This window comes from Sinocyclocheilus rhinocerous, unplaced genomic scaffold (assembly GCF_001515625.1).
Source record: "Sinocyclocheilus rhinocerous isolate Xijiao unplaced genomic scaffold, SAMN03320098_v1.1 scaffold430, whole genome shotgun sequence".
NCBI lineage: Eukaryota > Metazoa > Chordata > Actinopteri > Cypriniformes > Cyprinidae > Sinocyclocheilus > Sinocyclocheilus rhinocerous.
The window spans coordinates 325,181-338,154 of record NW_015668442.1 but is presented as its reverse complement, the minus strand read 5'-3'; the positions used below and the strand labels follow the sequence as shown (position 1 = coordinate 338,154).

General features: G+C 36.7%; 1 protein-coding gene across 1 annotated transcript; it reads left to right on the top strand.

Moving 5' to 3' along the window:
- The first annotated feature begins 379 nt into the window (after nt 1–379).
- On the top strand, nt 380–12,692 carry LOC107734028 (transmembrane protein 170B-like). Its single transcript, XM_016545883.1, has 3 exons — nt 380–690; nt 9,002–9,172; nt 12,470–12,692. The coding sequence occupies exons 1-3, from the start codon at nt 534–536 to the stop codon at nt 12,598–12,600; spliced, it is 459 nt and encodes a 152-aa protein (XP_016401369.1). The 5' UTR covers nt 380–533; the 3' UTR covers nt 12,601–12,692.
- The last annotated feature ends 282 nt before the right edge of the window (nt 12,693–12,974 follow it).

The window sequence follows — 12,974 nt, the reverse complement described above, 5'->3', positions numbered from 1 at the left end:
TAATAACAATATATTTATTAATATGATTAATTTAATTAATATCACATAATTAAAAATATTGTTATCATTAGTAGTAGTATTTATTTAATATTAAATATGTAATTGACATTTAAATATACATTTATACATTATAATATACATTATACATTGACATTCAAATATATATTTATAGTATCTGGTTTAACAACCTATAGCATGCATAAATTGAATTTAGAATTGTACTCTCTCTCTCTCATTCTAAATTCAATACAGAATAAATTCAATATATGATATTCATTCATAAACTGCTGTATTTGGTCGTAATGTGAATGTGACGTTCACCTCCCTTTAAGAGCGCTGCGCCTTTAAGAGCCATGCAGAAGCGCTAGCGTGTGCGTGTGTATGTGAGTGAGAGTGAGAGGGTGTGTGTGTGTGTGTGTATGTGTATGTGTGTGTCAGCCGTACCCATCATGGCCCCTGAGCAGCAGCTGATCAGACGGACCGCCGCTCCGCCATCCTCCTCCAGCGAGCAGCGGCACCGGTGAAGAGGCTCCATGTGTCCCCCATCCTCGGTCAGATTTCTGAGCAAGAGGGCCGCGCTCCAGCCGTCCAGCGCGAACATGAATAAGGATTATTCCATTAATCTATCGGTGCAGCAAGTGCTCAGCCTGTGGGTCCAGGGCACGGTACCGACCCTACAGCACTTCACAGGTACGTTCACACGAGGAGAAAGACCCGGTGAAACGGGCTCTTGTGTCTCATCCAGCCGCGCGCACATGCCTCTCCACACCGGCAGACGCACGAGCACCCCATCCGAACAAGGTCACACTTCACATCACACTAACTGTGTGCTTACATGCCTGATTAATAATGCAGAGTGTTTAGTATTGCATGCATTACTTAATACTTATATTATATATTGAGCGTGTATTGCCAGTTCCTTACATGATAGCAATACCATGGTACTTTGATCTACTAACATCATAGTATTGTAAAATATATAGTATTACCATGGGATAAATATGATTTTACTTTGAAACATGTTCATAAAACATGGCAACATGCCAAAGTGCTTTTTGTAAGGGTGGCAGTTTTGGTAAATAACATACATGATTAATATAGTAATAATTCAGTATTAAGATATAGTATTGCATGCATTACTTAATATCTGTTATGTTATATTTTAAGTGTGTATTGCCAGCGAACTACATATCTTACGTGGCACCATGGTACTTTGATATATACCCTATTATAGTAATGAATGATTATTATATTCATCGATTGCATCACAGTAATGTAAAATACATAGTATTACCTTAAATGTGGACAAAACAGGATTTTACCTTGGAACATATTCATAAAACATGGTACAGTAATACTATGGTACTGCAATAAGGACGTTTTGTAAGGGTGGCAGTTTTTGTAAATAACATTAATATAGTATAATTTAGAATCAAGATATGCATATCGTGTATCATTTTCATATAGTACTCCACAGGTTAAGTATATTTCAATGAATACTATACTATTGATGTTGTAGTTGAGTCCAAACCAAATAGTCCAAATAGTTTCTCATGCACCTGACTGTGAACTGTCGGTTTTTGTGTGCTTTGAAGGAAAAGCTGTGCTTGTCTAGACCGTAGTGCACTAATGCCTGCGGCCAGTCTGATGTGAACCTTTGAAAAGCATCGTACCACTCATTAATCTTTAGTTAATCTTGAGTCATTGCATCGTTTCTGGCGGCTCTCTGCTTGTGTAGTGGAGTAATCGTTAGTAATTTCCGTCACCATATGGGTCTCCACATGATACCATGCTCGTGGGCTTTTTTGTGCAGCATTATAGTCTTTTGCCTTGTAGATTGTGTGCTTGCTCTGATCTTTCCACAATACTGGTGACATACAGTCATATTTGAGTTAGAGCAGGCTGTGTTAGTCAACACCAATACTGTGTAAAAACATCTTTTCAGTGTCAAGGGTGTAACCTGCTATGGAAAAACTGCCCCATATCGCCCAAAGTAGAGTTCATTTCCTTTTTAAAGGTGTAGATAAGGTAGCTACACCCATAATTGTATGAACAACTACAGCAATAATATTTTCTTTTCTTTTAATGTGTTACAATCAATGGTGCATATATGAAACGGATGTTATTAAATAATTTATTGATTTGTATTTATCGCACATATACACACACACATATATATATATATATATATATATATATAATTTTATCTATTAGCCAGAAACATTACAGTTGATTGAAGCTTTATGAAGGTGTTTGTTCAAATATATATATATAATATATATATAAAACCTCTCTCTCTATATGACATATAGTATAACGTATATGATTGTGGTGCCCAGGAACCTGAATGACTCCACTGCAGTCACAGTGCTGTCCATGATGGTGAGTGGGGGACAGTCAAGCATGACAAGCATTTTTGGAGCTTGACCATGACAGTCAAGCTCCAAAAAAGTACCACACATCTATTTGTGCAACTGCATACGGGTTTGGAAAGACATAATAATAGACATATTAATTTTTGGCTGAAGAACATGATAGGATGAGGTTGCACATCAGCTGTGGCTTCAGAATAGACCATCAGTCAGAACGTCCACCTCAAAAGCCCCCGCCGCTGACAGAGACAGCTGTGTTCAGATGGCTCTGATGCAGTAGACATCTCTCTTTGTGATGATGAGAAAGAACAGCACAGGTGCAGAAGCACAGAGACTCAAAGAGAATGCATGAGATTATGACAAACTCCCACTCGGGAGGAAAGTTAATGGCGTTTCCTGTTTTGGTCAGTGCAACAAGCCTATTTAGTCACTTCATTTCCTTCTGCCGTTTAGGGAGGAGACAGACTTCTGCCTACTTAGCAGTTGTTTGTGCCTTTGGGTGAACAGTGCATTCTTAGTAACTTTGGCTTGTCTGGGTCATAAATGGGAGATTAATTAGACTTCTGCGAGTTCAACATTACAAACTGGTCGACAATTAATGAAGCCAAAACATCATTATAAGGCAGCGAATAAGACGTTGTTGTATTAGAACTAAATAAATACTGTAAGCGCTACCACTCAACAGTTTGAAATTACTAACCAAGGTTACATTTATTTGATACAGTAAAAACAGAAATATTGTGAAATATTATTACCAATTAAAATAACTGTTTTCTGTTTTAATATATGTTAAAATGTAATTTATTTTACTGAATTTTCAGCATCATTTCTCCTGTCTTCAGTGTCACATGATCCTTCAGAAATCATTCTAATATGCTGATTCACTGCTCAAAAACATACTTTTATTATCAGTTTTGAGAACATGCTGCGTCATATTTTTTGTGGAGACCATGATACTTTTTTTTCAGGATTATAGAAAGTTCTGAAGAACAGTATTTATATGAAAAAGAAATATTTTGTAAAATTGTAAATGTTTTAACTGTCACATTTGATCAATTTAATGCAATCTTGATGAATAAAAGTATTTATTTCATGGTAGTGTATATTACAAGAATATATATTTCTGATGTAAATTTGAGTTGTGCTTTCCTGTGAAAGACTTGCTATTACAAGGGGTTGTGGGTGTTTAAATGGGTTCTTTGTCAAGTTCTTCTCTAATGTAAGTCTGTGGCTTTTTTGGTGTTTTATCATCTGCCAGACACTGCTAATAATAATATAGCATGTCTCAATAATCATCAGTGGCTGAGTTTCCTGTGCAGAAGTACATTAGAAACTTTAAACTGTCATGAAAACTAAGTTTTAACTACAGTATATTATTGGTAAAGATCCATGATGTTGCTACTTGTCATTTGGTGATCATTATCTCAATTAGCATCTCGTTTTTTAAATCCGGTCCTGTTTATCGTGGTTAGACAGTGTTAGACAGTGCTTGATGATGGTAGGCTTGTTTATTTGTTCGTTTGCTTAATTGGAATAAGAGGTTTGGCTGTTTGTATGTGCTGTACATCATTATATGCTGATGCTGGAGAACATGTTTCTCACTGTGACCGTTGTCAGCCTTGACAAAAGTTTTTTTGTCACCTCAGAAACTGCTTTGTTGACACGACCAGTGCCCAGGGTGTTTAAAGAGGCCTTTCAAACGCTGAAAGCTTTACATTAAACCCTCCTTTTTCAATTTGACCCTGCAAATATATCCTGATGGTCAATGTTGTTGTATAACTGTGAAAAACTTGAATCCTGGAAGTTGATTCTGCACTAATTGTCTACACACTTGCTGAAGTGATTGTTTTGCACAAGTATTACCTTAAACATTATGCAAAACATATTACTTTAGCTGTACTATATTTTGCAATAGCTGCAACTGTGTTATTACTATAGCATTTGTATCAGTATTGGGTGCATTTTTCCGCAGACTGACATTTATAAGATTTTTAAACAAAGCAATTGCTCCATCAATGTAAAAAAAAAAAAAACTTTTTTTTTTTGCAATCATACACTATGGGAGTAGCAAAGGTGTGCCTTTAGCCCCAATATCCTTACCTTATATCCTTTAGTGAGTAAAATGTGAGTCTGTGAGTGTTGAAATAATGACTAAGTGTCTCTTTACCTGGTAATGTGGGTAAGCAGTACATTGAAAGAATGCTTTCCATCAACGTCATTGTCTGTGTTCCTGGATCTCTGTGCTTTAGTTTTACTCCTCTGTGCTAAAGTCTTTCTCAGTCTCTCTTCCAGTCCATTTGTTCTAAAATGTCTGTCTTCCTGCATCTCGGTGCTGAAGTGTCTGTTGTCCAGTATTTGTGTGTTATCTGTGCTTTTTGTTTGGCTGAGGCACTAGGCAGTGCCACCTCATTCCTGGCACAGCATGGCTCTGAGGCTTTTGTGTCCGTCTGCCTCAGTTTACTGATAACATAGTTTGATGGACGACTCTCTGTGTTGCTAATGTTGATCTGTTTGTAGTGATGTGTGTGTGTGTGTGTGTGTGTGTGTGTGTGTGTGTGTGTACATGTGTGTGCGTGCATGTGCGTTTTACAGACTTCCAGCACAAAGGCCTCTCAGTCTGGATGCTACGTCTCACTTATCATGTGACTGGCAGCTTATAGCTTAATCAATACATTGTGTTTGTGTGTCAGTTTAGTCTGGATTACTGAGACATAAGTGATACATAGGTGACTGAGGTTGCTTTTATTTGATCAAAATTACTGTAAAAACCGTAAAATATTATTACAATTTTATTACATTTTAAATTTTAATTATATTTCACAATTTTACTGTTTTGTTTATATTAATGTTTGCAGCCTTGGTGCACTTAAGGGTCTTCTTTCAAAAAAAGAGTCCAAATGTTTCAATGGTTATGTGTGTACTAGATAATGTATATGTACAGTAAAATATATATATATATATATGATGTAATATACAGTAAATATAATAGAAATGTGTTGATTTACAAATGTACAGATCCTAAGGATCTAATGACATAACATCTCTTCATGCTTCAGGATAAACAAAAGCTATAATCAGCACTGTATAGCGCTGCATGTGCAAATATACAGTTTGTTATTTGACATGTTCGCTTTGACATGTTAAATTATGGCTGTCAGCAGTATTTCTGCCTGAGCGTGTGGTTTCTCAAGCATTTCTCATTTATGTGGAGCTGCATTTCCCAGAGTTCATGACAACAGCAGTTTGATAATCAGTTTGGTTGTTGAGCTACGATGCTCGTCCATGTCCTGGAATCTTCTGGAAGGCTCCAGAGCTGACTCATTCTTATCAGCGGAACCAAACTGCCCATTTACTCCCCTCAGAGCTGTGTGGACAAGACACTTAAATAATAACAGTCTCCAAGCTCATGGTAGATGGAGAGAGGTATATAGAGTGTGAAAGAGAGAGTAAATGAAAGTAGAATGGACAGTTTATGAGAAAGCGAGGTTGGAGACTGTGAGAGAGTATTTATTGAGCTTCACTGTTTTAAGTACGTGGTGTTCTGTTCTGTTCCGATGTGTTCTGACCCCACACTCAGAAGTACTTCTTCAAATACAGGCATATTTGGCCATGTTGCCTTTAATACAGTTTTCATTTATTTAATTTAATTTTTTCCAAGAGTGCATATCCATACAGAATTCTGTCATTTTTGTCATTTTTAGCCAACATATATTATGTGCACCACATGTGAAATTGTTTAATAGAATAATTATGAGGTAGAAATTACATTTTATACATTTTTGGACTGACTGATTCTTTTGTCTTGCCAAGGCTAATTTAATTTCCAACATTCTGTGTATCCTAAACATACACAATGACATATATTTTCATGCTTTTTGCATAACTGGACTAAATTACAGCTTGACTGAAAATGACACACAATAAAACATTGTTCACAGATGATATTTGCCTTGAATTTTCATTCCTTCATTGCTAATGTTCAAAACATTGGGGTCGGTAAAATGTTTTAATGTTTTTGAAAGTTGTGCTCACCAAGGCTTCATTATTTGATTATAAATACAGTAAAAACAGTACTATTGTGAAATATTACAATTTAAAATAACTATTTTCTGTTTATATAAGTATGTATATGTAATATATTTTAATTCCTATGATGACAAAGCTCATCATTCAGTATCACATGATCCTTCAGAAATCACTATTATTATTCAGAATTTCTGGTTATTAATGTTAAAAAACAGTTGTGATGCATATTAGTGGTGACTGTGGTGCAAATGCATAAGTTGTAATTCGTGTTCAATCAAAATAATGACTTTTTGTATTTTGAGTTTAAAAGGCACTTGAAAAGTAATAAATGACAGTTAGTTTCTCATGACAGATTAATATGATGTAACAAAAAGGTTGCAGTCTCTTAATTTTAATAAATGAACGTATGAAGTGTACAAGTACTGTATGTTTGAATTTTAGTCTGTTATGGCTCGTTTCCAACGAGTGGTACGTTTCAGTACTGTACGCAATTATGTCCGTTTCCAGAACTGCCAGAAGTTGTGAATGGTACCAAAATAGCGAACCGTACCATACCACTTTTTTGGTACCCTTCCGTTGGGTTACCTAGCACAGCAAAGGGTACCAAAAGGGTAGAGCTAAACTCACTGCAGAACGTTGATTGGTTGACTAGAATTGTCACTTTTGCGTGATACAAGGTGATAAGCTTCTCCTTCACTATTCTGCTCTGCTGTCCATGAGTGTTGGGCTTATTTACAACAGAGTGCGCAAACACAAAAAAATATAACAGTGTATTTTATAATTTTATATTTTCACACAGACAATAGCAATAGTTTCTCAATATGCGTTCTCAATAAGGTAGTGCCTATTTGAAAATTTGCTATGCCGATTTCGGAGCTCCAGGCGATCAACGGGCGCTCAGTGCTCATGTATCTGCCTAGAGCAGCCTTAGCTCGGCTAGTCCTTCCGACATTTGCCGCTGGCTCTGATGTCTCTGTAGTGATTAAACATGAGATAAGCTACATTTCGTTTTGGGTATATTTAGCAGGCATTCGTGGTCTTATGAATCTATTATTTGTTCCTGGTCATATCGTTTTGGCTGACCACAAAGTTATGTTTAAAGGGTTAGTTCACCCAAAAATTTAAATTCTGTCATTAATTACTCACCCTCATGTCGTTTCAAACCCGTAAGACCTTCGTTCATCTTCGGAATTTATTCAACAATTCGTCTCCTCCGCGTCACCCTGTAGCGTCATTTTGGAGAGTATCCGCTGGACGTAAACAGCGTATGTTGTTCTGTGTCAGCTGCGTCACACAGATACGCTGTTTTCGTCCAGATCAAATCACAACAACAACGTAGGAAACAGATCCGGCATGGCGCAGCTGACACAGAACAGCATAAGCTGTTTGCTTTCAGTGGATACTCTCCAAAATGGCACCAGGGTGACGCGGAGGAGACGAATTGTTGAATAAAGTTGTTATTTTTTTTCTTTTGCGCACAAAAATTATTCTCGTAGCTTTGTAAAATTACGGTTGAACCACTGATGTCACATGGATTATTTTACAGATCTCCTTTATGCCATGGGAGAAACAGTCAGTCAAACATAGGAGTAGGCTGCACAATTCTGGATAAATTGATCACGATTTTTTTTCTTTCTTTTTTTTTCTTTTTGGTATCAAATAAGAGATCATGATTCTCCTACAGATAACTAAACAAAATAGCGTGTCTACTAGAGGTTCTGACTAAATGTTAATTGTTGCAGTCTATGTAATTTTTTACATGTTAATTATTTATTGCAAAATCTGCACCTCTTTTCTGGCTAATATTAATTTCATAATGATCCTTACTCCAGTAAGTCAAGTAGCAGAAGTTACAGAAAGTGAAAATGTGCAAATACTATTGGCCCATTTTGGGGTGAACAAAATATGCAAGACTAGTCTTGACTCTTATATGTCACTGTTTATAACACAGGCCGTTCATCCTTTGCTGGGCCGCTTAAAAAATGGGGGCATAAATTAAGAGTATACCCACTTCTCCAGGCACCACTACACCACTGGGCATACACCACGCCTAAGGGTACTGGATCAGGGTGTTTGGTCCCGAATCGTACCGTACTGTACTGTACTGACCCGTACCGCTCGGTGGAAACGAGCCATTAGTGTTCCTTTAGCAGCGGTTCCTCACAAAACAGTTCCTCTTCACTCATGAAAGCAGAATCTTTTTTTTAAAGAAATAAGAACAAACAAGAACTAGAATGTGTCTTGTTTTTTGTTATTACTTGATGTGACAGTGACACATCATAGAAAATCATAACTATGCATGATTTGGTTCAGAATTATACTCTACCATACTACATTTGCAGTGTGCTGTATGTTTACTGTGCTTTACCATCTATTTCCAGTGTGATTCATCAGTATTAACTGTTTTACACAATATTAGAGTAAAATGCACTGAAATAACTGACATAACTGGCTGCCACTTGCTGAATGAAACATGCAGCTGACATATTCATGCATAAGCTTCCTAAAAGAAATGCTGCTCATTTGCATTTTTGGAAACCAGCTAACTTTCTAACCAGTTTGTTCTCTCTGTCTCTCTCTGTGTCTGTGTGTTTTGTCTGCAGAAATGTGGTACTGGGTGTTCCTGTGGTGTCTATTCTCGTCTCTGTTCATTCACAGTGCCGTGGGTCTGCTGATGTGTGTGACTCTGCAGCGTCATAAGAGAGGACGGCTCATCACACTGGTGCTCATCAGCGTGGGGTTCCTGGCCTCTCTCACCGGCGGGGTCATCACTAGTCAGTACTCGCTCACTTCTGCTTTTCTTATCAGCTTTTGTGGTCTAAGCAATTTTAGAAATAAGTGTGCATGTTCTTAAACCTAATATGACATGGATATTATTAAATGTCCCTGGTTTTTTGGTGCATGATTCATTAATGCATAGTTTTTAAAAGCTTGTTTGTTAAATTTCTTTTTTTTCTCAATTCTAAAAAAACACTCTTCTGCTGGCAAAATGAGGCTAGGAAATATTTATTATCCAACTAGAATTTTACATTTTCTGAAGTAAAACTGAGTTGTGTTTGCTTGTGCATGATGCTAGTGAGTTCTGGGAGATTTCTAGACAGTTACTTAGGATTTCTTAGTGATTTTTAGTAAAAATCTTGTAAATAATTTTTATGTGATTAATAAAATGCATTATAATTAGTGATGCACCAAAAATATTTTTTTAATGCCTCACTGACAGCTAAATTAGTTTTAATTTAGCCGAAAACTGGAAATAAAGTTTATATAATAATCAACGCTCAAATAAAACTGATTTGTATATAAAATTTTAAACTGCACATAGGATGCAAATTTTTAATGATATATTGTTAACATTTAAATGATGACCATATTAAAAACTTGCTTTCGTGACAGATTAATTCAAATATGCATTATGTAATGAAGACCATGGGTGCAGTAAAAATATAATATGTATTATAGTGCATATATTTAGCAAAATGCTGTTCTCTAGAGTTATTTTTTCTAGCTGACTGTTGAGGTTATGGACATTAATTGGCTTTCCTGAGGTAAATATAATGTGTGATTGACATATTTCTGTGGTTGAAGCACTGATTGAGCGATTACATGAGACATGAATCAGTTCAGTAAATTGTACTGTTTCATTCAACATACCTTCTGATGTTCATTCATGTTTATTTTGTGCTGTAACTAGTAGTAAAGAGGGAGAGGTGATTGGTTCGCTTCCCAATTGAGCTGAGGGACCTACAGCGAACTATCATGTGTCAAAAATTACATTTATTATTTTAATTTCAATTTAATGTTACTGTTTCAGTCAATGATTTCAGAACTATTTTGTCCGAAACCGATTTTTGAATGATTTTTTTTTTTGGCTGCCAAAATTTTGGTGCATCTTTATACTGCAATATGTTAAAGATGTTTTAAGGACAATGGGCAGGTTGTCAGTGAACTAGCTGTTAGCTGTTCTCAAGTCAGATACAAATGGAGTTTGACTCCATTTATATATAGCCGTACAATATAGTGCCCATTCCCAGTGGCCTGCTTTATTATTAATATGGATTTTGCAGAGAGAGAGAAAGATAGAGAGAAAGAGAGACATTAACTGAGAGCCACATCACACACACACCTGTCACACACAGCGGCTTACATATACATCAACCTACACACAGGCTTTTAGACAAACACGCTGAATCATGTCACTAAAACATTTAATAACAGTCAGACGTCTGCTTGGAGAACATAAATGACTGAGCCAGGCTAAAGTGCTATCCAGTCTAGAGATCTTTGGCGTAAGTCTTTTATTTTATATTAGTAAGACTCCCAAACAGGACCTTGAGAGCACATTCATCCTTCCACGACTTGCATTAAACTGATCATATTTCCAGGGTTTGAAATTAACACCCGCCAACCCGCCAAATGCGGGTAAAAATCAGCTGTGGCGGGTAACGCTGTCAAATCACTAGCCAATTTGGCGGGTTACTTTTCGTAAATTATGTTTACTAATTAATTTCTTGAGGAAGTTCATGTAAGCCAAATCTGCACAGATTTAGTGTAAATACTGAACTCGAGACTCATCATGATATATTAAATAAGCCTAATTGCGCAGCATCTGGGCATATCTAGCTTACTTGAACATACCCAGCGATGTAGCTACTGGCCATCGGGAGCAGCGGGACATTCCCGGTAGGCCGATCGCCGAAGCGAGGGAGACCTTATATTAGGCGCTGTTTTTAAATTACAGCCCACGCGAAACTGCAAAAAGCAAGAATTTTTAAAAAGCTTATAAAATATAATTTTTTAAAGAATTTGACAAAAGATGACATACTTTTAATAAAGTTAGAGGAGTCAAATATCACCTCGTAATGGGAAGGCTACTTTTTGATAAAATTTTGGATAATTGTTTAGAAGGTGCTCCTAAAATTTTGAACGTGCTCCTAAATTTTTTAAGTTAGGAGCACAAGTGCTCCTAAAAAGAAAAGTAAGCGTAGAGCCCTGTACTATATTGACTGGGTTAAATAGAATTGCATTACTAAAAAGAGACTAAAATACCATTTTCATTGACTAAAACTAGACTAAATGTCATCAGTTTTCGTCGACTAAAACTAGACGAAAATAGTCATGGATAATTCTGACTAAAATAAAACTAAAATGCTCAGACTTTTAGTTGACTGAAACTTGACTAGACTAAAAAGAGTATGAACGTGACTAAAACTAATAAAAACTCAAATGACAGCTTCACACAAAGACTAGACTAAAACTAAAATTAAAACAGGCCGCCAAAAACAACACTACCGGTAAACTTAAAAATTTTGTAGCCAAATTGGCTGGTGAGTGAAAAAGTTAATTTCAAACCCTGCATATTTCATTTTCTTTAATTTTATGTAGATCTGTTTAGACTCATCTATGTAGATGAGTTTATTAATATATGACCGCCCACATTTATGTATCAGCTCCTGTTTCCAGTATTCAGCAACTTGCCTGCGTAATTGTAAGGGTCAGGTAAAAAAAAAAAAAAAAAAACTCATGAGAAGCTAAATTATGACTTTTTTTCTAATCTTGTATCTGCTGCTGTTTTTTGCTAGGCTGAATTTTGAATTAGTCTGAGAGTCAATATTTACAAGCATATTACATAATATTGTCCTATTTGTTTTTAAAGCAGAAATATAGTGGAAAATATTTGGTGTCTTAATTGAACTTTTAAACTCTTAAGGCTGCAAAACTGATGTTGACTTTGCAACAGCCACAGTCACAAAAACATCTATATTTCAGTTTCAGATGTGATTTCCCAGAGGAAGGTTTTATCATTTACATATTGCTTTTTTCGTGGCTCAGTAGACCTGAAGGTCTCTTGGAGGTTATGTGTCATTTAATTATTAACTTTGCCTCAGATGTTCCTTTTTAAATCCTCAGAACAAAGAACAAATAAACATGATACAATATCTATGTATCTATCTGCCTATCTGTCTATCTTTAAGCTTAACCATTTCAGACTAGGGTTTCTCAAGCCAACATCAATGTTTGTCTGCAGTCTTTGCTATCTAGTCATATGTGAATGTTGATGTCCCCTGTCTCAGGTGCAGCAGTGGCAGGTGTGTACCGTGTGGCAGGGAAGGACATGGCTCCTCTTGAAGCTCTGGTTTTTGGGGTGGGCCAGACCGCTCTCACCGTCATCATCTCATTCTCACGGATCTTGGCCACTCTTTAAACGGACTGAAAGCATCATTGACTGACACACCCAACAGCCAATCGGCCGGCAGAAGAGCCGGGGTCGAGGTGAGTGGGGTTTAACCACAGAGGTTTGGCAAACGATGAGCTTTAGGAGTCACTAATGGCAAATGGACCACTATATGAAACCCTCTGGACTGGCAGTCTTGGAGATTTTAACATTTCAAGAAGCAAAAACAGCATTATAGGCATAATGACTCAATCAACGTGCCAACTGCCTCGATGGAGGATTGAGATGAATCTTCGGATGTCTGTTTGTCTTTGTTAAACATTTGTTTTGTTTTTGCACATGGATCGCTTCAGCTTTATGGAAACTGGGTGGTTTTGGAGCCGTAGCTGGAAACGCCAAGATGG